General features: G+C 33.2%; 1 protein-coding gene across 4 annotated transcripts; it reads left to right on the top strand.

Annotated features, from left to right (window-relative positions):
- The first annotated feature begins 4,538 nt into the window (after positions 1-4,538).
- Positions 4,539-27,088, top strand: NRPD1B (nuclear RNA polymerase D1B). 4 transcript variants are annotated; one of them, XM_089748874.1, is made up of 18 exons: positions 4,539-4,845; positions 6,322-6,417; positions 6,837-6,963; positions 7,107-7,219; positions 8,227-8,274; positions 8,764-8,925; positions 16,576-16,734; positions 16,836-18,722; positions 18,837-19,012; positions 19,161-19,227; positions 19,340-19,464; positions 20,468-20,625; positions 21,885-22,159; positions 22,417-22,590; positions 22,706-22,846; positions 23,590-25,064; positions 25,621-25,735; positions 26,543-27,088. In XM_089748874.1, exons 2-18 carry the CDS (start codon positions 6,337-6,339, stop codon positions 26,783-26,785), a joined length of 5,526 nt encoding a protein of 1,841 aa, XP_089605000.1. In that variant the 5' UTR covers positions 4,539-4,845; positions 6,322-6,336; the 3' UTR covers positions 26,786-27,088. The 4 variants fall into 4 exon arrangements, with proteins under 4 accessions (XP_089605000.1, XP_022764763.2, XP_089604999.1 ...); XM_022909028.2 differs by having other exon boundaries at positions 8,221-8,274; XM_089748873.1 differs by having other exon boundaries at positions 6,309-6,417.
- Positions 27,089-27,478: the final 390 nt, after the last annotated feature.

The raw sequence follows: 27,478 nt of genomic DNA, 5'->3' as shown, positions 1-27,478 counted from the left end.
AAATTAACAAAATTAATTAAAAAATTATAATATTTTTAAATAAATCAAATTATAACCACAACAAAAAAAAATTAGGAACCAATAAAAGAGTAAAAATATCATAAAAAATTATATTGATTAGCTATTAAGGAAATAAATATAACAACTCAAAATTCATTTTGTAATTTTTATGCATTGACTAATCTGAAAAAACTCTTAGCTATCAAAGAAATAAGTATAATAATTTGAAGCTTATTTCCTAAAACTAAGTGCTTATCTTAAAATTAGAAATAAACTTATCCCACAAACGAATACTTATAAATTTTTTTCGTTAAAAAAAAAAAAGATGATTAAAATGATATTTACTTTCAATAATAATAAAAGTTCATTTTTTAAACATAAATCATCGCTTTTTATGATATTGCCAAAATATAAAAAAAAAAAAACCTTAAATCTTAAAGGCATAACATTACACAATTTACAAACTCATCACTGAAAGTTTGAATATTAATAAATCTATACATACAATATCACCATCTAATGAAAAAATTTTGAAATAAAAAATTATTTTAAAAAAAGTGACAAAACTCAAAATCCATAATAAAGTATAAAAAAATTACTAAGCATTTATATAAACTGAACTCTTATCAAACTAATCATAACTTACGAACAAAAAAAAATATATCATGAAATATTTATACCTTCATCAAGCATCTTTTTGATGATGGTATTAGCAATAAAATGAGTCATATCATTTGTAACAATTATATGATAATCATATTTAATTTTTATAATAGAAAAAATTTATATACAAAAAGAAAATATAATGCATAAATGAAATATATTTATATAACCCTGTCATCCTTAAAAAAAAAGATGAAAAAGCATGAGTCATAAAAAAATTAAAAGCCCTTTCACCTAAAAAAAAAAGATAGAAAACCATAAGTTATAAAAGAGTTAAAAGTAAAAAACATAATGTTAGAAAACCAAAGGTTTCAATAAATTTTAACAAATAATGACTTTAAAGAATACAAATAGAAGAAAATCAAAAGTTAAGAATTCATATAATGTTAGGCAACCAAAAGTATATTGTGTTAATGTAATAAAATTAGAAAATATAAGTTTAGAATTTGTGTAAAATATTTGACATTTATTACAAAATATTTGAGTTTTATAAATTTATATGATATGATTTGACTGAACTAAAAATTAAACATTTGCAAATATGCTTAAATCAACATGTTTTAACGAATGTGAGTTATATGTGCCATTAACGTTACGTTTAGCCATTAGATTCATTTTTATCATTGAAAAATACTTCGGTTTTTCTACTACAAAATAAAAAAAAAAAGATTTAGTTACAAATTTAGAAGTTTCTCCTCTTTTTAAAATCAATAAAAAAAACCTAACTCAACAAAAATTAATTTCAAAAACAAAAACTCCATAATTCTTTTTTCTCCCTCGAAATCCTTTTGCATCATCAAGAAACACAATATAGAAAATAACTTAAATTCTCATCTAGATCTAACTTTAATTTCTTTAATTTTCTTTCTTTTAATCTCTCTACCACTAATCAAGGTTTTTTAAGGAAACAAGTTATTGGAAAGGTAGCAATGGCAGTGGAATGATGGTGATCATTGAGGAGAAACATAAACCCAACAAAAAAATTTTACTTTCCAAATTTGGAATTTTTATTCTTTTTCAAAATTGAGAATTTTTTCTATACTTTTTTAAGCACTCTTTTTATCTATAAAAATACCCATAAGGTAGAAAACAACAATCTTTAAATATTGAAGGCGGTTGAGCTTTTATTTAAAGAAAGACTAAAATACTAAAAAAGCCCTTAAATTTTACCACTTTATTTAGATAAGCTCCTATATTTTTATTGTACACAAACAAACCCTTATTATTTGATTTGTATCCAAGTAAGCCTTACTTTCAAATAAAATATTGATTTATTTTAATGGCTTATTTAGAAACAAATTAAAGGCTAAAGGCCTATTTGGATACAAATTAAAATTTAAAGGCTTATCTGAGTGTAAAGTAAAGGTTAAGCACTTATTTTGGTGTAATAAAAGTCTATGAGTTTATCTAAATAAAGTGATAAAATTTAAGGGCTATTTTATTATTTTAGCCTTAAATACGAGGTTAGGATTCCAATGCTCTATTTTAAAATCATAATGCTTCCCGATTTTTTTTTTTTAAAGATTATATTCTTTTTATTTGGGTATAGGGTAAGAATGGAATCTTGAAAATTGAGTTTGGGTTTTGAAGAAAAAATTTTGAATTATTATTTGCATTATTAGTATTAAAGTACTCATTTTTAAAGTTTAAACCTTGTTTTATTTTAATTATGATGATGGATATTAGAATGTTAGAGCTACTTGCACTTTGTACCCAATTTTATACCTGCATTTTGAATCTTCTAACTTATTGTTTAATGAATTTTAAAAAAATGTCATGTTCAATCCAATTTCTATTCAATTTCTGAATTTATTTTAAAGGATGCTCAGAGTTTTATGTTAAGAATTCATGGACAAAATGGCATTGTCACTGTTGGGAAAGAAGGAAATATGATGATTTTTGGGTTTTGGTTGATGATAGAAGGTGAAATGTCTTGATTTAGCTCTAAATCTAATGATTTTTAGGCATTTTATTAGAAATTTGATCCGATGATGTGATAAAAGATTTCAAATGAAAAAGTGATAAAATTTTGAGATAAAACAGATGTTGATAATCGACAGTGGCAATTGATGATCTGGTGTTGGAATCTAGGTTTGGAATAATTTAGAGAGAGATAGGAGAAGAATTTGGGGAGAGAATAAAAAGGAAAAAATGAAAGAAAAAAGTCATTTTTATTGTGAAATGCACTTGCTGTCTCTGCAAATATATGACACAAAGGCATAATAATTAGTGTATCATGCTATTTAACTTGCATATGTACAATAATCATTAAAAAGTCCTTATTTGAGTTAATTTAAAAACGTTTAGTCTTTATTTGAGTAAAATTAAAAATTATGTCCTAAATTGAGAATTGATCAAAATATTAGATCTCAAATTAAACATTTAGGATGTGTTTAGCACGTAAGATTATGGTAAGATGAAATATGATGATATAATATGATTAGATTAAATAATATTATCCTATATTATATCTGATGTGTGCAAGCATTAGAATATGATAATTTACTTATTAATCAAAATTATCCTTCCTCAAAATTTATATAATTTAAATTATTGATATAATTTTTAAGGGTATAATATGACATATAAGTTTAATTTTATGCATTAAAAATAATTTTCTTCATTTTAAGAGGATTGAATTATTTTGTATCAAAAGGATGATTAATTATCCTTATAATTCTTTCTTTTTTTTAGATACAAATTAAATATAATATAAAATAATTATTATCTTATTCTATTAATTATTCTATAAAACCAAATAAAACCTTAGCCTGTTATTTTAAAAAAAATGTGCTTTTGATAAAACAAATCTCTATTTATTTTAATATTTGTGTTATTATCATTTATATTAGATTTGTTCATGGATTGAATCAAATTGGTTTTAGGTTGATCTAAATATGATATTAATAAATTTCAAGCTTGTCTAAACTTGGTTCGACTCAAAATATGGGCCTTATCTTGATGCCTAAGCATATATCATTTTTAGGAGAAGTTATTTAAGCTCGCCCAGATCCATTTAGTTTCAAATTTTTTCAAAAAAAAAAAAATCATGATAAATATTTACTATGACAAAATAAATAATAAAAAATAAAGCTAAAAAAGCTTTATTAATTTAATTTGATATTTGGATGATTTTGATATATGTAGACATAAAATATTAATATATACATATATTATTTAGTTATTTATATTTATATAATACAATTAGAAATATAAAAATATTTAAAAGTTATTTAAGTTGAGAATTCGAGGACGGATTGAGCATGGACTTTAAATATCTATCCACAGATTATCTTATTTTTTAAAAAGGTTTAAAATTCAAATTTAAATCTATTTAATAAACATATATTCAAATTCTCTTAAATTTTAAACGAATTTCTGAAAATACGTATAAAATTTATTTATGAATTGTAAAACTCATATTTATGAATATATTTTGAAAATTAAATAACAAAAAAATTGCAGAAGAGCCCTAGAGAATTATAAATGTTTTATTTTTTATAATTGTAATTTTAACTTTTAACTATGATTAAATTAATTAATTTTAACGATATAATTAAGTGACATTTAAAAAGTAAAAAAAAAAACACCATAGACACGAGAAGTTGGTTCTACTGTCCCAAGGCTCAGTTGCTCAGGCTTCGTCCTCCAAAGTACACTTTAAAATTTCCATTTTACCCTTACTTTTAAGGTAAACAAACCAAACCAATCGAGGCAAGCAAGCCCATTATTGTCATTTCATAAGCCGAAAAATAAACCCTCCGAAAACCCAATAAGCCTGAACCGTACCGACAACTCAAAAAAGGCCAAAATTCCTTGAAGCAAAAAAAAAAAAAAACAATAATAAATAAATTTCTGTATGCTTTCCCTCATTTGACTCTCCAAAGCTTTGTTTTTTCATTTCTTTGCTCTCTTTCTTTCTCAGTGAGTAGGAGAAAGAGAAAGAGAAATGGTACAAAATAAGGGAAGACATTTTTATTTTCATTAATTTTTTTGGGCACATTTTTTTTCTCTTTCCTTATTCCATTAAATTGACTGTTTGGGTTTTTTTTTTAAAATCATTTTTGACTCCTACATTGAAAACCCGTCTGGTTTCCTCTCCTTTTTATGGGTTTTTAGGGCTTTTTGTAGTGTTTCAAAAACCAGTCTCAGAAAATCGAGAAGAAAACAAAGACATTTCAGGTAATTTCTTTTTAATTCTCATGGGCTTAAAGTTATGAACTTTGTTTATGTTTGGGTACTTAGAAAGTGAAGTGAAGGTGAAGAAAATGGAAAAAGATGACATTTTTAAATTCTGGGTATTTGTTTTTTCCCTAAATTTTTTTAAAAAACTGCGTTTTTACAATTTTTGAGTTCAGTTTTCATTTGTTTTTTGGTTTGTTACTGGAAATGTTAGACATTGTAACTTTTCTTCATTCTATTGGGAACCAAGCAAAGTTTCAACTTTTAGACTCTTTGTTAACTCGTTTGCAAAACCCCATGTGCTGGGTTTCTTTGTTTTTTTCGGGGTTATTTAATTGAGGTAGACTAAAAAGAAGAGACTTTTGAGGTAATTTGGCTTATACCCTTCTCTTTTTATTTCTAGTTAAACGCAGTTTTTGCATGTGGTCTTCGTTGAGAATGTGGAGTTAAAAAACAAAGAAAAATGGAAGGAATTTAAGCCATTTGTGTTTTTGGTTGGCTTGGTTCTATGGAAACTCTAAAAAACATGGATTATATATGTAAAACTTTCGGCTTCTGTTTGGTTTTTAATTTTCCTTATAATTCATGCATGTATTTTGTCTTGCATTTTCTTTGCCTCTCTTTCTACGTAACTAGAGTTCCTTGTCTAGTCAGGGTTATTTGGCCTTAGTAAAGGTGAGCCTTTTTATATTCCAGATATAAGAAAAATTTACCCTTTCTCTCTTTGTTGTTTTCTTGGTAGGATGACTTTTTGAAATTAGCTAGCTAAAATCCTTATTTTTGGCTGTTGATTTTCATCATTTTGTTTCATTTAATGGAAAAACTAAATATAGTAAAAAAAAAATCTAGCTATTGTTTCATGATTTTACATGCTTCATGGGCTTGAAATGGTTAGTGTTTGAGTCCCCTTACAATTAGGATTATTTGTATTATTAGATAAATCATAGTTCTGTTTATTTTATTAGTTGGTGAGTGGAATAAATAAAAAAAAAAATTTTCTCTTGAAAAAATTAATATGTTTTAATTACTGTACTACATGCCTTTTTGGAAAAAGATCAGTTGCATGACTGACCTACCTACTTTGAACAAACACTTTCTTTTCTTGTACTGTATGCTGGATTTTCCCCTCTTGTTGCTTTCTGTCATGCGTGTAACTAAATGTTATTCGTGGAGAACCTGCAAACTCATATTTAGCACTTTCTCTCTGCTCTGATTTATACAGTTGATATGGTAGCATGTGACTGAATAGGCTGAGGTTGCACATGTACAACCCTAAACTGAGGTGGATTTGTAAAACAAATAATGTTGTCCTTAAACTTATATCTAGGATTACCATGTGACATCCAACTGAACTGAAAAGCATTTGAAGGTTTTATTATTGCTAGCATAGGCTTTTTTCCATCTCGTGCTCCTTTTCATTATCTTTCTCCATTTGATACTTAAATGATTGTTTCTTTGCATAGTTTTGTCTTACAGTTTAAAGCAAGAGATATGGAGGAAAATTCTTCACCTATTATTTCAGATGCTGAGATAAATCGCATAAGGTTCGGCTTGGCAAGTCATAAAGAAATTGTAAGTTGAAATCTGTCTTTTTTCATTTAGTTGTTCATTAGCTTGTTTCATTATAGCAATAATCTTTGCCCTTTGTCTGTTGTCATTTGAATGATTACAACATGTGATTTTTGGATGGTCTACTTATTTTACTGCCCCCTCCCCCTCCCTCTTCCATCTTGGTTCCTGCTGTGGAGTTTATCTCTGGTACTTATTTGTGCTTCTTGGAAGTAGTTTTAGCATCTACACTGGGGAAATGGAATGATTCACCATCCGTGTTTTCTATGATAACCACTTTTGATTCACCAGGGGCTATCATCTAGCAAGTTTTACCCTAAAATTAATATTGTTAATAGTGGAATAAATTCTCTGATTTGTTGTGCATTAGTTCATTCTCTGATGCTAATTGACTTTCTCCATCTTCTAAAATTTATTTGCAGCTTACAGCATCCGTCAGTGGCTTTCCTATTAACCATCATAGTCAGTTCTCAAATTCCTACCTTGGTTTGCCCCTCGAATTTGGAAAATGTAATGCATGTGGTACTTCTGAACCTGGAAAATGCGAAGGTGTGTGAGTTTTTACTTCTATCCTTGTAGTGTATAAAAGTTGAAAATGTGAAAAAAAAGAAAAGTATTTTTAATGAAGGAAGATAATGCCATTGAGAATATTTTCAAAAAGCCAAACTTTTCATTTATGTTGTTGCTTTCAGGTCATTTTGGATATATTGAATTACCAATTCCAATATATCATCCGAGCCATATCAGTGAATTAAAGCGATTGTTGAGTTTGCTATGCTTGAAGTGCTTAAAAATGAAGAACAAGGTACTAGCTAATCAACTATTGCATTATCCATTGTAGATGATCTTGTTTTAGAGTCTCCATGTACAAGAAGGAGACTCTGATCTCTCTTGGCCTCTTTTGCATTAATTGAGGAAGATGAAAAGTTTACGTGTTTTTTTGTCACATGATGCATAGTTTTTTAGGTTGAAGCATAAATCACAGTGTTCCATGATCCATTAGGACGAGACGTAAATTGTGGGATGTTGGGGTTTAAACCTTCTAGGATTTATACTTCTTACGTCTAAAACTGTTTAGAAAATTATGAATCGAGAAGCTCATTAAAAAGAGAAATATCACAATCAACAATGGTTGACTCTTATAAGAATGTCATATATATTGGTACCTTACTGACTGCAGGAACAACTTCAAAGTTTTAAAAGTAAGAATTCATCCCTTCAAAGTAAAGTAATACCAAGAATGGCTCACTTGTTTGAGCTAAAACAAAATTAAAATCATCCCAGTTAATCAAAATGATGTAAGGTTTCTTTATTTTCTCCCTCTGCTCCTTGGTAAATGGCTCTCCCAAATGCTTGTGAGTAATAAGAGTACATAGATTTACCATCCCTTATTTCTTTCGAAGTGAAGTTACTTTTTCTTCCTCCATTTTACCTATTTGTTTTCTGTATAGAACTAATATCAGCACTTTGTCTGATTTTCCTTTGTTTAACTTATGCCATCCTGTTATATTTGCTTAAATTGTGAGGCAGTGTGTAAAGTTATAAACTACTAAAGAGTGTCAGTTTTTAAAAAAAATGTTTAATCATGTGGAAGTTTCTAGACATAACTTGATTTCTCCTCTAGCAAATTTGGAACTGAACTCTTTGCATATGCTGTGGTTTTTATATTATCATATTACTTATTTTTTCATGAAACATTATTGGTGAAAGGTTGGATTCTTAATTCTTTACTTCTTACGAAATAGCATTCTGCTGAATCTGCTGATGTATTTACATGCTTGGTAGTTACTGGTCTGTACCTTTCAGTTTCAGATTAAAAGTGGCAGTGTTGCTGAAAGATTGTTAGCATCCTGTTGTGAGGTGAGTTTGAAGTGCCTAACATTTTTTGCTTGTTTGATTTGCAGTACATGGTGCTAACTAATTGCAGTTTATCATTTTTGATGATGTTTACTATATTTTATATCCTTCTTAAACAAGTTCTCTCTATCAAGCTTGTGCGCATGCCCTCACACACATTCTTCTCTCTCCCTGATAAACTGTATGGTCATGAAGGATGGGAGGGGGTTGTTTTGGAGCCTACCGGCTCAAATGAAAGAGAGGCAAAATAGTGGGAATATGATAATCAATTTTAATTTAATTACAACAATCGTGATTGTTAAATAAGAAATATTTCTTGGTATTAATTTGACCCTTCTACTTAGAGCAAGTTGTCCTTGTGTATTTGGTGAGCAACTGGTGGATTGTAGGCCGAAAAATGGAATAATTTATTTATGAACTTGTTTTCTGTAATTTCAGTTGGAGGGTGTTATTCTTTTGTTTTCTTATTCTTTTTTCTTTTGATCTTCATAGAATGCTCCCCAAATTTCAATCAAAGAGGTTAAAACAACAGATGGTGCTTATTATTTGGAGTTGAAGCAGCCATCTAGACATGCAAAACCTAACTGGAATTTTTTAGAGAGATACGGTTTCCGCTATGGTGACCATCATACTCGAACTTTGCTGCCTTGTGAGGTTTGGCTTCAACTTTACTCATCATTTGGTGTTTGACCTAGGCTTTCATTTTGTTCTTGTTTGTTGAGATTTGATGAGTCATTACAAGCGATTCACTTTTTTCTTCTTTTTTCCCCTATTTTTGTTGTGATTTTGTTGTTTTGTTTTGAACTTTACATATCTGATTTCTTTTTCTTTATCTTACTGCAACAGAATACGTGATTAAGCATCTAGACATGCATGTGCTTGTATTAGTATTTGTGGAAAAACCAGGAAATAAAACTGTATGGAAAACTAAGAGTAAAACTGAATGTATATTGAAAAACTGCTCATAAAGAATTATATAAGCACCTTAGGTTTATATACAACTAACTAGTGGGTAAACTAGGAAACTAAATCTTCCTAAAATTGATCCTATAATTGAGGGATTGTCTATCATAATTTTTTGTCCTTAATTCTAGGGATACAAATACTTAATTCTAGAGATACAAATATAAATATACAGATTATAAGATTACAACCAACTGTAAATAAGTGTTTTCCCATACTCTCCTTCAAGTTGGTGAATAGGTGTTTTCCATTCCCAGCTTGGAAATAATTTCTTAAAATGTTGCACAATTAAGACCTTTAGTCAACATGTTTGCAAGTTGACCATTGGTTGATGCATAAGGTGTACAAATCAACCCACTGTCTAGTTTCTCCTTTATAAAATATTGATCTACTTCAATGTGTTTTGTTCTGTCATGTTGCATAAGATTGTGTGCAATGTTTATTGTAGACTTGTTATCACAGTAGAGTCTCATTAGTCCATCTCATTTGATCTTCAAGTCTCTTAGGATAATCTTTAACCATAGTAGTTCACAAATTCCTTGAGCCATTGCTTTGAACTCTACTTCAGCGCTTGATCATGCCACCACATTCTGTTTTTTACTCCTTCAAGTCACAAGATTACCGCTTAAGAAAGTGCAGTAGCTTGAGGTGGATCTTCTTTCAGTTATTGAACCTGTATAATCATCTGTATATGCTTCTAGAACTAGCCCTGAATTTCTTTTGAATAAAATACGTTTTCCAGGATTGGCCTTCAAATAGTGTAATATATGGTAGACAGTCTGTAGGTGCACTTCTTTAGGATTATGTATAAATTGACTTACCACACTCACAGCATGTGCTATATTAGGTCTAGTATGTGAGAGATAAATGAGTCTTTCAACTAATCTTTGGTACATCTCTCTATCTATAGCAGCATTTTCATTAGCTTCTCCAATTTTATGATTAGGATCTATAAGGGTATTTGCAGGTTTATATGCGAGCTTCCCAGTTTTCTTCAGAAGAGCCATCATATATTTTTGTTGTGAGATAAAAATACCATTCCGTGGGTGAGCTACTTCAATTCCTAGGAAGTACTTTAATCTCCCTAGCTCTTTTATCTCAAATTCTCTAGCCAAACACTGTTTTAGAGATTCTCTCTCTTTTTCATCATCTTCAGTTATAATTATATCATCAACATATACTAATAGAACTGTGACTCTCCCTGAATTAGAATGCTTGATAAATAATGTGTGATTTCCTTGACTCTGTTTATTTCCCATTGCTAGCATCACTTTGGCAAATCTCCCGAACCAAGCCCTAGGAGATTGTTTAAGGCCATATAAAGCCTTTTTCGGCTTGCATACTTTGTTTGCTTGACCTCTAAATCTTGGTGGAACTTTCATATATTTTTCTTCTTCCAAATCATTATGTAGAAAAGCATTCTTTACATCAAATTGTTGAAGTTGCCAATTGTAATTTGTAGCCAATGATAACAAAATCTTAACTGTATTCATCTTGGCAATTGGAGCAAAGGTTTGCTGATAATCCATTCCATATGTTTGAGTGTAACCCTTAGCCACTAACCTGGCTTTATACCTTTCAACAGTACCATTCGCTTTGTATTTTACAGTGAAAATCCATTTACACCCCACTGGATTTTTTCCTTTAGGCAATTCTATCGGTTCCCATGTCTTATTTTTCTCTAAGGCCTCCATTTATATTTTCATGGCTTGCCTCAATTTCTCACTGGATAATGCCTCGGATAATGTAATTGAAACAAAAATAACGTTTAGGCTCACAAGAAAATTTTTGTGGGATGGTGAAAATTTTTTAAATGACACAAAATTAGAGATTGGGTATAGTGGATGCTTAGTACATTCTCTGGTTTCTTTCCTAATGGCAATAAGCAGATCATAATCAATAGTTATAGTTTTAGGAGATTCATGCTCATTTTGAGAAATAGAGTAAAAAATTGTAGTTACCTCATTTCCAGAGTTAGGATCAGGTTCTTGGACTGGCATTGGTTCAGGATTTGGAACTTTCCTTTTTGAGTACACTTATAATTCCTTCATAGAATCAAGAACGATATTATCCTTTGTCATATCTTCTGTGTTTGGAATGTGTTTAGACTCAAATTCAGTGTTTGACTTAGGCTCAGTAGAAACAGGTTTCGACTTAAAAGAATTAATGGGTGAAAATGTTAAAGAAGAGGAAAAATCAAGCAAAAAGAAGCCTTTATCCTTATCTTCCATGAATGAAGTCTCCCCCTGAAGATAAGGTTGAGTAAAAAATGGTTTACTTTCGTTAAAAGTGACATTTTCTGACACATAGAATTTTTTGGTAGGAGGATGATAGCACTTATACCCTTTTTGAGTTAATGAATACCCCACAAAGATACACTTAATTGCTTTTGAATCCAACTTTTCCCTATTATGACTGTGAACATGAACAAATGATGTACAATCAAATATCTTAAGTGTGAGGTTGTTTGTGGTATTAAGGTTGGGATAGAATTGTAAGGTAGTTCCATAGAAGTTTTAAATCCCAAAACTCCTGAAAGTAACCTATTTATAATGTGTGTGACAATGAGAACAACTTTCCCTCGGTAAGATTTGGGTACATTTGCTTGAAAAAGGAAGGCTCAAGTTGTGGCTAGTAAATGATTGTTTTTCCTCTCTACCACTCCATTATGCTGTGGAGTATTAATACAAGATGACTCATGGATAATCCTCTCCTTTTGAAAATAGGTGGATAGAGTCTGGTTGAAATAGTCTCTTGCATTATCAGACCTAAATCTCTTGATTCTCACTCCAAATTGATTTTGGATCATGTTTTGGAAGCTTAAAACACACTATTCACATTTGATTTGGATTTAAGTAAAAAAAACCCAAGAGACCTTGGTACAATCATCTATGAATGAAATAAACTATCTTGCACCAGAAATATTAGGAATTGTAGAGTGACCCCAAATGTCACTATGAATCAAGTAAAAGGGAGTAGAACTTTTTTTGTTACTAATTGGAAAAGACACGTCTGTGCTTTGCAAATTCACAAACATCACAATGAAAATATTCGACATTTAATCCTTTGAACAAAGAAGGAAACATGTTTTTCAAAGTTCCAAAAGAAGGGTGTCCAAGACGAAAATGATAAAGTCAGATTTTGTGTTTATTGAAAGATTTTTCAGAAAGAAATGACAAAGGTAAACTATTCTTGATATTACTTGTATTGTTTGATGTCTCAAGATAGTATAGTCTATCCTTCTCCTTGGCAAGTCCAATCTTCTTCCCCGAATTCTGGTCCTGAAATTCACAATAAGAGGGATAAAAAGTCACTTTACAGTTAATATCTCTGGTAAGTTTTTGTATAGATATCATATTAGTAAACAATCCAAGAACATGAAGAACATTTTTAAGAACAAGCGAGGGATTAATTTGGACATCTCCTAATCCTGCCACTGTAGTAAGTGAACCATCTGCAACAACAATTTTCTTATTATTAGGACACAGGGTATATGTAGTAAACTTCTGTGAGGAATGTGTCATATGGTCTGTGGCTCCTGAGTCAATGACCCCAAAACTCATAATAGGCTTAACTGAGATAATTAATCCATGAGAACCGGAAGTTTTAATTGAACTAGAGATTTTTCTCAAGGAACATACCACAATAGACTTTTCAAGGGTTTTCAATAGGTTTCTCAACTTTTCAATCCATTCTTTGTCCAAGTCTCCTTGTTTTTGAGACATCTGTAGTATTTCAGTGATTTTTTCAGTTGACATTTCTTCAAATTGGGTGGTAGTGATTTCTTTCTTTGAGCTGAAACAAGTCTTAAGATATAACCAGAAATGACTCTTAGCAATGAAGGCTAAAGAAGGGAAAAATAGAATGGCTATGAAGGCCTTAATTGGGTTCGATAATGAAGGCTTAAATAGGGTTCGGTAATGAAGGCCTAAAATAGAAGTCAACAATGAAGGCTGAAAATTTTGTTTTCCAAAAAGAGCCTAAAGCTTTGATACCATGTGGAAAAACTAAGAAATAAAACTGTGAAAAACTAAGAGTAAAACTGAATGTATATTTAAAAACTGTTCATTAAGAATTATACAAGAACCTTAGGTTTATATACAACTAATTATGGGTTAAACTAAGGAACTAAATCTTCATAAAAATTGATCATATAATTGAGGGATTGTTTATCCTAATTTTTTGTCGTTAATTCTAGGGATACAAATATTTAATTCTAGAGATACAAATATAAATATACAAATTATAAGATTACAACCAGTTGTAAATAAGTGTTTTCTCACAAAAACCCATTTACACCCAACTGGATTTTTTCCTTTAGGCAACTCTACTAGTTTTGATGTCTTATTTTTCTCTAAGGCTCCATTTCTATTTTCATGGCTTGCCTCCATTTCTCACTGGATAATGCCTTGGATAATGTACTTGGAATAGAAATAGTGTTTAGGCTCACAAGAAAATTCTTGTGGGATGGTGAGAATTTTTCAAATGACACAAAATTAGAGATCGGGTATAGTGGATGCTTAGTACATTCTTTGGTTCCTTTCCTAATGGCAATAGGCAGATCATAATCACTAGTTATAGTTTTAGGAGATTCATGCTCATTTCGAGAAACAGAGTCAAAGATTGTAGTTACCTCATTTCCTGAGTTAGGATTAGGTTCTTGGAATTGCGTTGGTTCAGGCTCCGAAACTTTTCTTTTTGAGTACACCTATAATTCCTTCATAAAATCAAGAACAATATTATCCTTTGTCACGTCATCTGTGTTTGGAATGGGTTTAGACTTAAATTCAGTGTTTAACTTGGACTCAGAATAAACAGGTTTCGACTCAGAAGAATTAATAGGTGAAAATGTTGAAGAGGAGGGCAAATCAAGCAAAAAGAAGTTTTTATCCTTATCTTCCACGAATGAAGTCTCCCTCTGAAGATAAGGTTGAGTAAAAAATGGTTTACTTTTTTCGAAAGTGACATCTATAGACACATAGAATTTTTTGGTAGGAGGATGATAGCACTTATACCCTTTCTAAGTCGATGAATACCCCACAAAAATGCACTTAATTGCTCTAGGATCTAACTTTCCCTTATTATGACTGTGAACATGAACAAATGATGTGCAACCAAATATCCTAGGTGTGAGGTTGTTTGTAATATTAAAGTTGGGATAGAATTGTGAGAGTAGTTCCATGGGAGTTTTAAATCCCAAAACCCTTGAAGATAACCTATTTATAATATGTGTGGTAGTGAGAACAGGTTTCCCCTAGTAGGATGTTGGTACATTTGATTGAAAAAGTAAAGCGTGGGTTGTGGCTAGTAAATGACTGTTTTTCTTTTCTACCGCTCCATTCTGTTGTGGAGTATTAACACGAGATGACTCATGGATAATCCCCTCCTTTTGAAAATAGGTAAACTCTTTCTGAAATAGTCTCTTGCATTATTAGATCTAAATCTTTTGATTTTCACTTCAAATTGATTTTGGATCATGTTTTGGAAGCTTAAAAACACACTATTCACATCTGATTTGGATTTAAGTAAAAATATCTAAGAGACCCTAGTACAATTATTTATGAAAGAAGCAAACCACCTTACACTAGAAATATTAGGAATTGTAGAGGGACCTCATATGTTACTATGAATCAAGTAAAAAGGAGTAGAACTTCTTTTATTGCTAACAGGAAAAGACGTGTCTATGCATTGCAAGTTAACAAATATCACAATGAAAAATTTCAGCATTTAATCCTTTGAACAAAGAAGAAAACATGTTTTTCAAAGTTCCAAAAGAAGGATGTCCAAGACAAAAATGATGAAGCCAAATTTTGTCTTTATTGGGAGATTTTTAGAAAGAAATGACAAAGGTAAACTATTCTTGATATTACTTGTGTTATTTGATGTTTCAAGATAGTATATTCCATCCTTCTCCTTAGCAAATCCAATCCTCTTCCCCGAACTTTGGTCCTGAAATTCATAATATGAGGGATAAAAAGTCATTTTGCAATTCATATCTTTGGTAAGTTTTTGTATATATATCAGATTAGTAGACAGTCCAAGAACATGAAGAACATTTTTAAGAACAAACGAGGGATTAATTTGAACTTCTCCTAATTCTGCTACTATAGTAAGTGAACCATTTGCAACAACAATTTTCTTATTATTAGGACATAGGGTATATGTACTAAACTTCTGTGAAGAATGTGTCATATGGGCTGTGGCTCCTAAGTCAATGACCCAAAAACTTGTAATAGGCTTAACAGAGACATTTAATCCATGAGAACCAGAAGTTTTATCTGAACTAGAGACTTTACCCAAAGAACATATCCCAGTAGGCTTTTCAAGAGCTTTGAGTAGGCTTCTTAGTTTCTCAATCTCTTCTCTATCCAACTTTCTTTGTTCTTGAGACTTCTGTAGTGCTTCAATGTTTTTACTAGTTGTCATTTCCTCAAATCGGGTAGTAATGGCAGATTCTGCAATCTTTGGCATGGTTATCTTTCACAAGACTAAAACAAGTCTTGATAGTAAAGGTTTAACCAAAGATGTTTCTGGGCAATGAAGGCCAAAGAAAGAAAAAAAAAAGATTGAAAGATTTAACAGGATTTGGATATGAAAACCTAAAATAGAATTCAGCAATGAAGGTTGAAAAAATTTTCTTCCCAAGAAGAGCCTAAAGCTTTGATACCATGTGAAAAAACCAAGAAATAAAACTGTGAAAAACTTTGAGTGAAATTGAATGTATATTGAAAAAACTGCTTATAAAGAATTATATAAGCACCTTAGGTTTACATACAAATAACTAGTGGGTAAACTAGGAAAATCTTCCTAAAACTGATCCTGTAATTGAGGGATTATCTATCCTAATTTTTTGTCCTTAATTTTGGGGATATAAATATTTAATTCTAAAGATACAAATATAAATATATATATATATATATATATATTACAAGATTACAAACAGTTGTAAATAAGTGTTGTCTCACAGTATCATAAAGTTCAGTTTAGTGGTAGTCTTTTAAAGCAGACAGTAGTGCATTCAAGTTTTGCTGATTAGTTGTTCATTTCCATTGGTTTCAAGCATCCGCCACTTGGTTTTTTAGTTATTTTATTAGTCTCTGAAATATACCCAAATGCATCTGATTTAAATCATTATTAGCTCCTGAATACAGGCTGGTCTGATTTGTTGATTTGTTGGTTGAATTCTGAATTTTTACCATATCTAGAACAAGTACCATCAGGAAAGCATTAGGTTTCCTGAAACATTTTCTAGGTGGTCATATGAACATCTTTTTGATGTTGTCTTTGATGAACTATCAATTGTTTCAGGTTTAAGTTCTATTTGTTTGAAATCACTAACAGGTGATGGAAATACTCAAAAGAATTCCTGCTGAGACAAGACGAAAGCTTTCTGGGAAAGGGTTCTCCCCACAGGAGGGATATATTTTGCGGTATTTGCCTGTTCCACCTAATTGTTTATCCGTCCCAGATGTTTCTGATGGTGTTAGCATCATGTCCTCAGTAAGTGTAGTATGAACAAATGTGGTTGCTTATCTTGATGTTTTTGTTGGACCATGTTGGTGTTTTATCTTCTGTGGTTAAACATCTTTATTTTTTGTCAGGATCTTTCTACGGCAATGCTGAAAAAGGTTCTGAAGCAAGTTGAGATCATCAAAAGCTCAAGGTCCGGCACCCCAAATTTTGAATCTCATGAAGTTGAAGCTAATGATTTGCAATCTGCAGTTGAGCAATATCTTCAAGTTAGGGGTACTGTTAAAGCATCTCGCAATATAGATGCACGATATGGAATTAGCAAAGATGTTAGTGATTCTTCAACAAAGGCATGGCTGGAGAAAATGAGAACATTGTTCATTAGAAAGGGTTCAGGATTCTCTTCACGCAGTGTGATTACTGGTGATCCATACAAAAAGGTGAATGAAATTGGCATTCCATCTGAAATCGCTCAGAGAATTACTTTCGAGGAGAGGGTTAACATGCACAACATGAGATATTTGCAAAATCTGGTAGATAATAAGTTGTGTTTGACCTACAGAGATGGTTCTTCTACATATTCATTGAGGGAGGGTTCAAAGGGGCATACCTTTTTGAGACCTGGTCAGGTGGTACATCGGCGAATTATGGATGGGGACATTGTTTTCATAAATAGGCCCCCAACCACACATAAGCATTCATTGCAGGCACTTTCAGTATATGTGCATGATGATCACACGGTGAAGATAAATCCTCTAATCTGTGGCCCATTAAGTGCCGATTTTGATGGAGACTGTATTCACTTGTTCTACCCTCAGTCTTTACCTGCAAAAGCAGAAGTTTTTGAGCTCTTTTCTGTGGAGAAGCAGTTGCTTAGCTCTCATAGTGGCAAACTGAATTTGCAGTTGGCCACTGATTCATTGTTGTCACTGAGAGTTATGCTTCAGACATTTTTGTTCAAAAAGGCTGATGCTCAACAATTGTCAATGTTTCTCTCTTCAGCTTTGCCACAGCCTGCTTTATGGAAGGGTAATCTTGTTGCTCCTTGTTGGACAGCTTTTCAAATTCTGCAGACTGCTTTTCCTGCCTGCCTAGACTGCTCTGGTGACAAATACTTAATTGGCAAAAGTGATATATTGAAAGTTGATTTCAATAAGGACCTCATGCAGTCTGTCATCAATGAGGTCACGGCATCTATTTTCTTTGAGAAGGGTCCAAAAGAGGTTCTTAACTTCTTTGATTCTCTACAGCCTTTATTGATGGAGAATATCTTTGCGGAAGGCTTCACTGTTAGTCTAGGGGATTTTTCTGTGTCCAGGGAAGTTATAGAAAATATTCAGAAAGATATCCAGGTTATTTCTCCTTTGCTTTATCAGTTAAGATCTACATTTAATGAATTAGTTGAGTTACAAATGGAGAATCACATCCAAGTAGCCAAAGCACCAGTTGCAGATTTCATACTAAAATCATCTGCCTTGGGTGATTTAATTGACTCTAAGAGTGATTCTGCTGTCAATAAGGTTGTTCAGCAGATTGGATTCTTGGGACTACAACTTTCTGATAAAGGAAAATTCTACTCAAAGACTTTGGTTGAAGATGTAGCATACCAATTTCAAAGCATATATCCTTCTGATGGTGTCGATTATCCTTCTGCTGAGTTTGGACTAATTAAGAGTTGCTTTTTCCGTGGGCTGGATCCGTATGAGGGCTTGGTTCATTCAATCTCTACTAGAGAAGTCATGGTTCGCTCCACAAGAGGATTGTCTGAACCTGGGACCTTGTTTAAGAATTTGATGGCCATCCTTCGTGATGTTGTTATTTGTTATGATGGCACGGTTAGAAACATCAGTAGCAATTCAATAATTCAATTTCAATATGGGTTGAGTGCCAGAACTAGACCACAATTCCCTGCTGGTGAACCTGTCGGTGTCTTAGCTGCTACTGCAATGTCAAATCCAGCATATAAAGCAGTTCTTGATTCAACTCCTAGTAGTAATTCTTCTTGGGAACTTATGAAGGTACTCTCTGTCAGTTCATTATGGCTTGTGTAGAATGAAATGGTTAGGTAGTGCTTAAGCATGTCTTTTCTGTATAGCTCTTACCATTACTGATAGTGATTTTCTTATTGTCAGGAAATATTGCTTTGCAAAGCCAGTTTCAAGAATGACCTGATTGACCGACGAGTGATCCTGTATTTGAAAGATTGTGATTGTGGGAGAAAGTATTGCCAAGAAAATGCAGCATATCTTGTTAAGAATCAATTGAGAAAAGTCAAACTCAAAGATACTGCAATAGAGTTCATCATCGAGTATGTTTAATCACATAATCACTTTCTGGGGTTTCATTTTCTTTTTTTTCCCCCCGTATGTTGTTTGTTGAAAAGGGGATGTATATGATTACTGTTGTGCTTCAGTATTGCAGTAGTATAAGTCCTAACTTTAGGTCATTGCATACAGATACAGGCAGCAGCAATCTGTATCAGAAATTGAGGCAGGCCTTGTTGGTCACATCCTCCTCGATAAGGTTACTATACTTAGTCTAACATTATTGTATCTTTTGGTATATATTTAAAGCTTCAAACTGTGTCCTTGTTGCTTCTTTTAAGATATCTCATTTTGGAAGTGGTGAAAAACAGGCTCTATTGAAGGAGTTAAATATTAGTATGCAAGAGGTTTATATGAAGTGCCAAGAAACCATTAACTCCTTTCGTAAGAAGAAAAAGACTGCTGAAACTTTTAGGAGGACAGATTTGTTTGTAAGGTTAGTTTCTTCACCTAAACTTGTTATGGTGTGCTAAATGTATTTTCTGTATTTTACTGTCCTAATGGTTACTGCTAGGAGTTTGCTAAAATTTATTGTAATTCCTCTGATTATAAAAGCAACATATATTGGTACAAGCTTAACTGATGGTATGGCAGTATATGACTTATTGGTAATCACAGTAGTTCACTATGTGAAATAGCTGCAAATTCTTCTGAGTTTCTGAACTCATGTCAAAATAGGACTAAGTGCCGACTATCAACAATCAGCTATTAGTTAAGAGTCCTGAAAAAAAAAAAATCCCATTTTACCACTTCTCTGCACCTTCCCCTTGTTTTGGGGTCCTAATATTGCCTCCTCTTTCCATTAGGAGGTAAATTGGAAACCTCTTACCACTTGGGCTTCAGCTCAATTGGTAATGCTGGGGTGAGACATGGATAGAGATCCTAGGTTTGAGCTGTAATGCTCTCCCTTTTACCAAAGAAATAAAAGGAAATCTCATGCTTAAGATTTTATTTGGTTGTAGTGGAGGATATGACTTCAAAACTGTTGGTTATGGTTTTCACTTGTACTGTAAAATGTGCTTGTTTCATGTTAGTCACCTTAAGATTCTTCCTTAAGTAAAAAATGTAAAAAATAAAGGTTGATTTTGTTATTCTTTCTATAAAAACAGTTTCAATAAAACATAAATAAATTCAATGCTACTTGTAATGGGAACATAGTACTGGTAAAAGATTTACATGATAAGAATTCCTGCTGATATTGGTCATTTGTTTGGAAGGAACCTAATTGATCATGTAGGTTGCCACCTGAAAGAATTTGGGAGGCCCTTTGCTGTTCGGTTTTAGTGTGTGTTGCCTGTTTATCTATTTTATTTTATCTGATGTCACTACTTTCCGTTTTGTTTGTATTTCTTATCACTCAATATCTCTACTATTTCTTGATCCACCTAATTTTGTTTGCAATGTACATAAATTCTCCACTCTTTTGAACCTCTTGGCAGTGAATTTTGTTCTATCCAGCAATCCTTTGTGGACAAGTGGTTTGAAATGCCATGCTTGATGTTCTTTTGCCGAAATACAATCGATGATCATCTAGATAGTACTATACAAATCCTGGCTGACATCATCTACCCTGTTCTTCTAGAAACAGTCATCAAGGGTATTGCCTTAGATTCTACTTTGTGATTTTTGATATTTGAAATGTTCTTATGCATGTAGTTTACATATTGGTGAAGTTTACTTTTAGAAGCTGAGGTGATGTGTGATTGGCTTTCTTTTTCCAAGTTTTCTGTTCTATTCGTTTGGTTTTTATCTTAGATACAACTAATTTAATATCCAGTTAGCAGAGAAGATAAATTTCATTACTCATTGGTGTTAAGCCTTTTAGAAAGAATAGAAATGCATCGCAAACTAATTTGCATTTTATGACTAAATTGAAAGGTATTATTGAATTCTATACTTTTCCAAACTAATAGTGCTTGTTATATAAGCATAATGAAAATTTGTAGGGTTGGGTTTACATGATTGCATAATCCAAAGAATTAGTGTAATTTCTTTCTGCCTTGCTGAAGCCATATTGTATTCTATTTATTTTGGGTTTAGGTAACATCTAGCAGCCCTGGAAACATATGGTTTACTTGTTTATCTTTGATGAATTTTCTTAAGTATTAGTGGTATCATAGTTATTTCCAAGCATGCTTGAAATGTTTTTGTTGTGGTGATGAATTTTTTTTTCTTCCATTTTTGAGATCTTTTGTATACTGTTGGGGAGGTGGTGCATAGGGTCTTATGTTTCACCCCTCTGCTCATTTTAATTAAATATGATTACTATGATTGCTATTTACCTTAGTTATGGCTAAATTTGAGAGTGAAACAGTGAGTGGCAAATGTCATACCAATCAAACTAAGAATAGATTGCAAGAAAACAAACTGAAAGTAATAGAATAATCTAACTTAACCATTGTCCTTGTCATTTTAGAAATGTTGATTTGTGGTTCTCCTGTATAATAGAATACTTAGAATTCATAATATAATAACCTAAGTTTTAATATGAAATTATGTTAATGAGTTAAGGTCTTCAATGGCTGCAGATATAGTCTCGTCTAATCTCTAGTCATACTTTTTGAGTATTTTAATTTCTTTGACTTTAATGCATATGGAAGCAGTGTATATGGACCAAAAAGGGATTGGCCACAAAACTCATATAGATATTCACAAAATTATTATAGTTGTATCATTAATTTGCAACTTTGTTCAATTCTCAAGTTGTTTGCTGTACCAAATCTTCTGATTGTTGGATTTGAATACTTCCTAATTGTCAATTTTATTTAGCTTGTAATCAAACCTGGTTATGGTGGTTGCTTATGACAGGGTGTTTGCAATTTGATATTTACTGTTTTGATATTCTTTAATGGACAGGTGACGCCTGTATCTGTTCAGCAAATATTATCTGGGTTAGCCCTGATACAACAACTTGGATAAGAAACCCTAGCAAGACTCAGAAGGGAGAATTGGCTTTGGATGTTGTTCTGGAGAAATCTGCTGTGAAGCAGAATGGTGATGCCTGGAGGACTGTCATAGATTGTTGTCTTCCAGTACTAAATTTAATTGACACCCAGAGGTCTATACCTTACGCGATGAAGCAAGTTCAGGAATTGCTTGGCATTTCTTGTGCTTTTGAACAAGCAGTACAGGTATATTTCGACCCAACAGTAAGTGTACATTAGGGGTTATTGGTAGGGGTTAGTTCAGGTGCATACTTTTCTTGTTTGTCTTGCACTTTTTGCAAGGGGCATTTGCCATAGCAGAATCTACTTTTGCTGACTATTAATGGATGAACATAGCAGCTTATATCGATTGCCATGATAACAAATGGTCGTAGAGTTTTATTGTTTCAGTTTATAGATCTCTATGTCATTGAAAATGCTTAATTTATGTGGCAAATTTGCAGCGTCTCTCCATTTCAGTGTCAATGGTGTCAAGAGGTGTTCTAAAGGAACACCTCATGCTCTTAGCAAACAGCATGACATGTGCTGGAAATTTGATTGGCTTCAACTCTGGTGGTTATAAAGCATTATCTCGCTCATTGAAAATTCAAGTGCCATTTACTGAAGCAACACTGTTTGTAAGCAATCTATTCCATTTTGTTATTTTTTCTAAATTGAAAAGTTACAAGTATTTCCCTTATTTGATAAACTAATGTTCCTTTCTAAATAATCCATTCTTGTGAGGTTGCATAGACACCAAGAAAGTGCTTTGAAAGAGCTGCTGAAAAATGTTATGATGATTCTTTGTCAAGCATAGTTGCATCCTGTTCTTGGGGTAAAAATGTGGCTGTTGGAACAGGGTCACGGTTTGACATCCTGTGGGATCGGAAGGAGGTATATCATATTCGAAGTTATTTTTTCTAATGATATTCTTCACTCTTATCCTCTGTTGCTTGGACTCGATATGTTTGGTGGAGTATCAGTGTCAACATGACTTGATCCAGACATGGGTATGGGATCTGTGTTGAATTCGGCTGCAGATTTTAATCCCCCAAATTAATTGTTGCCCTAACCAGAGTTCTCTTCTTCATTTCCTCACCTTTTTAGCTTTCAATTACTTTAGATATTCATGCCACGCAACAAACGGTCAATTTATAATCAATTACAGAAATGGGGAGAAGAAGCTTGATGATCTATTGGCATCTTTGTTTCTGGATATTTCTCAGTTCCTCTCTCCTCATCCATCTTGGTTTGTTACTGTCAATCTCTTTTTCCTTTTCCTCTGTCCCATTTTGGTTCATTTATTCAAGCATGCTTTGGGCCAATAAGGGCATTTGGGCCTCAATTCATCTACTCTTACCGGAAAGGAGGTTGATTGCTTTTAGGATTTTTCTTTAGACATAATAATATTAACAATGTTAATATTTTAATTTGGGCAAAGAATCCCTAGACCTGTGTCCTCGTTTCGTACCTTTTATAGCTGTATCCCATTTGTTCTATTTCATGTAGTTGGCATGTCAGATGCTTACGTACATACCAGCACATGATACCCGTACGTGAGTCCAAGCAACATAGCTCTTATCAGTTTTCATCGTTTTCTTGTGTAGCATATTCTCATTATCACCTTTCTTTTCCAGGTTGGATTTGATCAAACGAGTGGAATGGATGTCTACAACTTTCTGCACATGGTCAGTGGTGTTGGTGGAACCAATCCTGACACTGCTTGCCTAGGTGAAGAAGTTGATGACTTGATGGACATAGATGAAGTCGCAGATTGGAGCTTGTCTCCAGACAATAACACTGGTTTGGATAAGCCAGTGTTTGAGGATGCGGCTGATTTTGAGAATAATTTAGACTATCAGCCAGCTGAGTCAAATTGGGAAAAAGTTGTGTCTTCAGACAAGGGGTCTGATGCTGGTTGGGATGCTTTGTCTGCATGGAATAAAAAGGCTGAGGATGGTGACAATTTTGCTGCAGCTGTGACCAGTTCAAAGAAACAAACTGAGTGGGGTGATTGGGGGACAATCAAATCTAAATCACAAGATGTTGTCTCTCCTAAAGTGGATGGAACTTGTAGGAAAGATTTAACCGAATTGTCGGGTTGGGGAATGGAAAAGTCTGATACACAAGATGTTCTCCCTATTGAAGAGAAAACCTTCAAGTCCAATGGTTGGGATGCTGGAACTAGTTGGGGAACAACGGTCAAAGAATCTGAAAGAACTGATGCTAGTGATGCATGGGGAACACAAGATGCCATCCCTAAAACCTTGAACGAATCTTCCAAATTGAGTGGCTGGGATAATGCTTCTTCTTGGGGAAAGAAGATTGTAGCAGTTCATGAATCTGGCTTCAGTGGAAATGATAACCACCAGGACCAAGGGAGAGCGGAAAGTGAATGGGGCACACAAGATGCCATCCCTAAAAAACCCTTCAAGGAATCTTCCAAATCGGGTGGCTGGGATAATGCTACTTCCTGGGGACAGAAGATTGTAGCAGTTCATGAATCTGGCTTCAGTGGAAATGATACCCACCTGGACCAAGGGAGAGAGAAAAGTGAATGGGATAACAAATCAGGTCAAGAAAAGCCAGTGCAGTCAACATCTGGTTGGAATAACAAAGTGATTGAGGAAAAGGCAGTTCAATCGACTTGTGGTTGGGATAAAAAAGCTACTCAGGAAAAGCCACTTCAGTCGACGTCTGGTTGGGTTTCTTCAACTTCTGCAGGCTGGACTAAGGATGAGTCACCTATAATGAATAGTTCTTGGGACCAACAAAAGTCACCAGACTGTTCACAAGGTTGGGGCTCCCTTAATGAGTCAAATCAACCAGCAAGTTCAAGTGGTTGGGATATGCCCCTTGGTGAGGATGGCACTCAAAGTGAAAAGCAGCATCAGTGGGGACAGTCTAGGGGCTCACGTCGTTGGGCATCAGATGCTAGTAAGAAGAATCGTCCTGTGAAGTCAGCTCGAGTGATGAATGATGATTCCAGTATGGCTGCAATGTATACTGCTACAAGACAAAGATTAGACATGTTTACCTCTGAGGAGCAAGATATTCTCTCTGATGTTGAGCCACTAATGCAGTCAATCAGAAAAATAATGCACCAGTCTGGGTAAATATTTTCTAACTTTTGCTCTTAATTTTCTATGACAATATTGGTTTTTAATTACCTCACAAGTAGAAAGGAATTTCCTTATGCTGTTACCTTTCCCCTGTCCAGTTGACATGGATCTGCATGAGTAAGGAAATTCTGTTAAATTAGATACCCTTACATTTGCTTGTCAATTTCCATGGCAATATAGGTTTTTAATTGCCTCACAAGTAGGAAGCAATTTCTTTGTATTGATACTTGTACTCTTCCAGTAGACATGGATCATGAATCAGGACATTCTGGTTAATTAGATACTCTATTCAACTTTGAAGATCTGGGATATTTGCATGGACAATTTTTGGTACCCAGTTGTAGATTTTTTCATGATTCTTTTAAGCATTAGGATTTGCGCAAGTTCTTTTAGATGCAAATGTTACAGAGCAGACACTTCCAATCACTTAGCCTACATGATTCTTTCTACTTTCCCATCCTCCAGCCCTGCTGTCAATAGTTTATGCTCCACTCTGCACGTTTTCATCTTATCCCAGTTTTCTCAATAGAAAATTCTTATGTGAAGGTACAATGATGGGGATCCGCTGTCAGCTGGTGATCAGTTGTTTGTACTTGATAATGTTTTTACTCACCATCCAGACAAAGCTGTAAAAATGGGTGCTGGTATTGATTATGTCATGGTATGCTTCGTTACCTAAATTTTGTCTAGTTTGCATTTGTTTGAGATTCCTATCCTTTTTGATACATGGAAGAATTTTAGGCCATGTCCTTTAGTATATGTGTGATTTATGAGCTTTTGACCTGTTAAGTACAAATTAAAGGCAGAGTTATATTTGGACCTGCACAAAGTGGTGGATGACATCCATGTAAACATCTTCTTTGCTTTATGCTTTTAGTTCCTTTAATTACTTACATCACTATTGGTCCTTCTTACTGGCACTTATTTTTCGTGTTTTTACATGTAACCTCATATCCCAATGTTTCAAATTCACAAATAATAAGATAAGTTATTGCAATGCTCCAAGACGCCTAACACAGAAACTTCTTCTCTTTGGAGTTCAACTTCTCTGTTTAGTGATGGCATGAGAATTCTCGGGCCATCTTTAAGTATGCGAATAATATCTGATGAAGGCATCATCAGCTTAGGGTGATGTTTTCTCAAAACAGTTCGCTGGCTTGACAAGTCTCAGTGTTTTCAGGTTTTATAAGAATGGTTGGAAATTTACTCTTGATACTTGATTTTGTAATAGGTTACTTTGTATGATTGGTTTTCATTTTGTACTTATTAATATATTTGTCAGTACATATTATATATGAATGCTTGATTTTTGTGGTGCCTTATTTTTTGATGGGTTACTTGATGTTGTGCAATGTTATACATATTAATATATTTGTGGGTACATTGTATATATGGATTTTAATTATATGTTTTTCGGTCAAAGGAAAATAGAATAACTATTTGGGTGTCTGCACTTGATGCGAAACAGGTAAACAAGCACACAAATTTCCCAGATAGCAGGTGCTTCTATGTTGTCTCAACTGATGGTCATAAACAAGATTTCTCATACCGCAAGTGTCTGGACAACTTCATCAAAGGGAAATATCCTGATTTGGCGGATGCTTTTATTGCTAAATATTTCAGAAAACCTCGTTCTGGAGGGAACCGCGAGCCAAGTGTTGCTCCAGAGAATACTGAGGCAGAGAATAGGGAGTCGGCTTCTGTCTCTTGAGGTTTTAATATTATTTAGAAAGGTTTATTTAGATGCTTTATTCATTCCCGACATCTGCTTCTTTTGATTTGTAAATATTAAGCAGATGTTAGTGTGTTCATTCCCCTCAACAACTCTACTTGCATAGATCCCATTATGAACTGCCCTCTTTTTCCACACACGAGCAGTTCATGTTTTTCCTTGTTATAGTGGTTTAACGGCAGCCCGCTGATTTCTTACAGATGGACAGCAATAGATCGATGTTTTTTAGTTCTCTCGAGGATGCTTCTAACGTCTAATCCATTGTTCGCTTTCAGTTTTCAATGATTCTGGACACAAAATTAGCTATAAACTACAATATCTGTTATATAATATATAATAGTTAATCTAATTGTGTTGATGAATTGATTGGTATGACCTTGCTGTTTAGTTTCCTTACCTTTGATGCCTGGAGATGGACTGAACTGTGCACATGTTTGGTGCTGAAACATGGATATCCCGAAAAGAGATGTCCTTGATCCCTACATGTTAATGGAATATCTGTACTCCAATAATTTTGCTGTTTGGATAAAGGGTTGAGTTAGATTTGACAGAAGGAAAAGAAAAAAGAACAAGGATGGCATTTGACATCTTCCTGCCTCAGGCAGAAGTGACCACTGCCAATTACGAAGGAGTGAGGACCCTCGTAAAAGGGTTTCCATGTATCAGAAGCAA

Source organism: Durio zibethinus, chromosome 19 (genome assembly GCF_047325235.1).
Source record: "Durio zibethinus cultivar Kanyao isolate XHJ-2024 chromosome 19, ASM4732523v1, whole genome shotgun sequence".
Classification (NCBI taxonomy): domain Eukaryota; kingdom Viridiplantae; phylum Streptophyta; class Magnoliopsida; order Malvales; family Malvaceae; genus Durio; species Durio zibethinus.
This window is presented reverse-complemented; position numbering and strand designations above follow the sequence as displayed.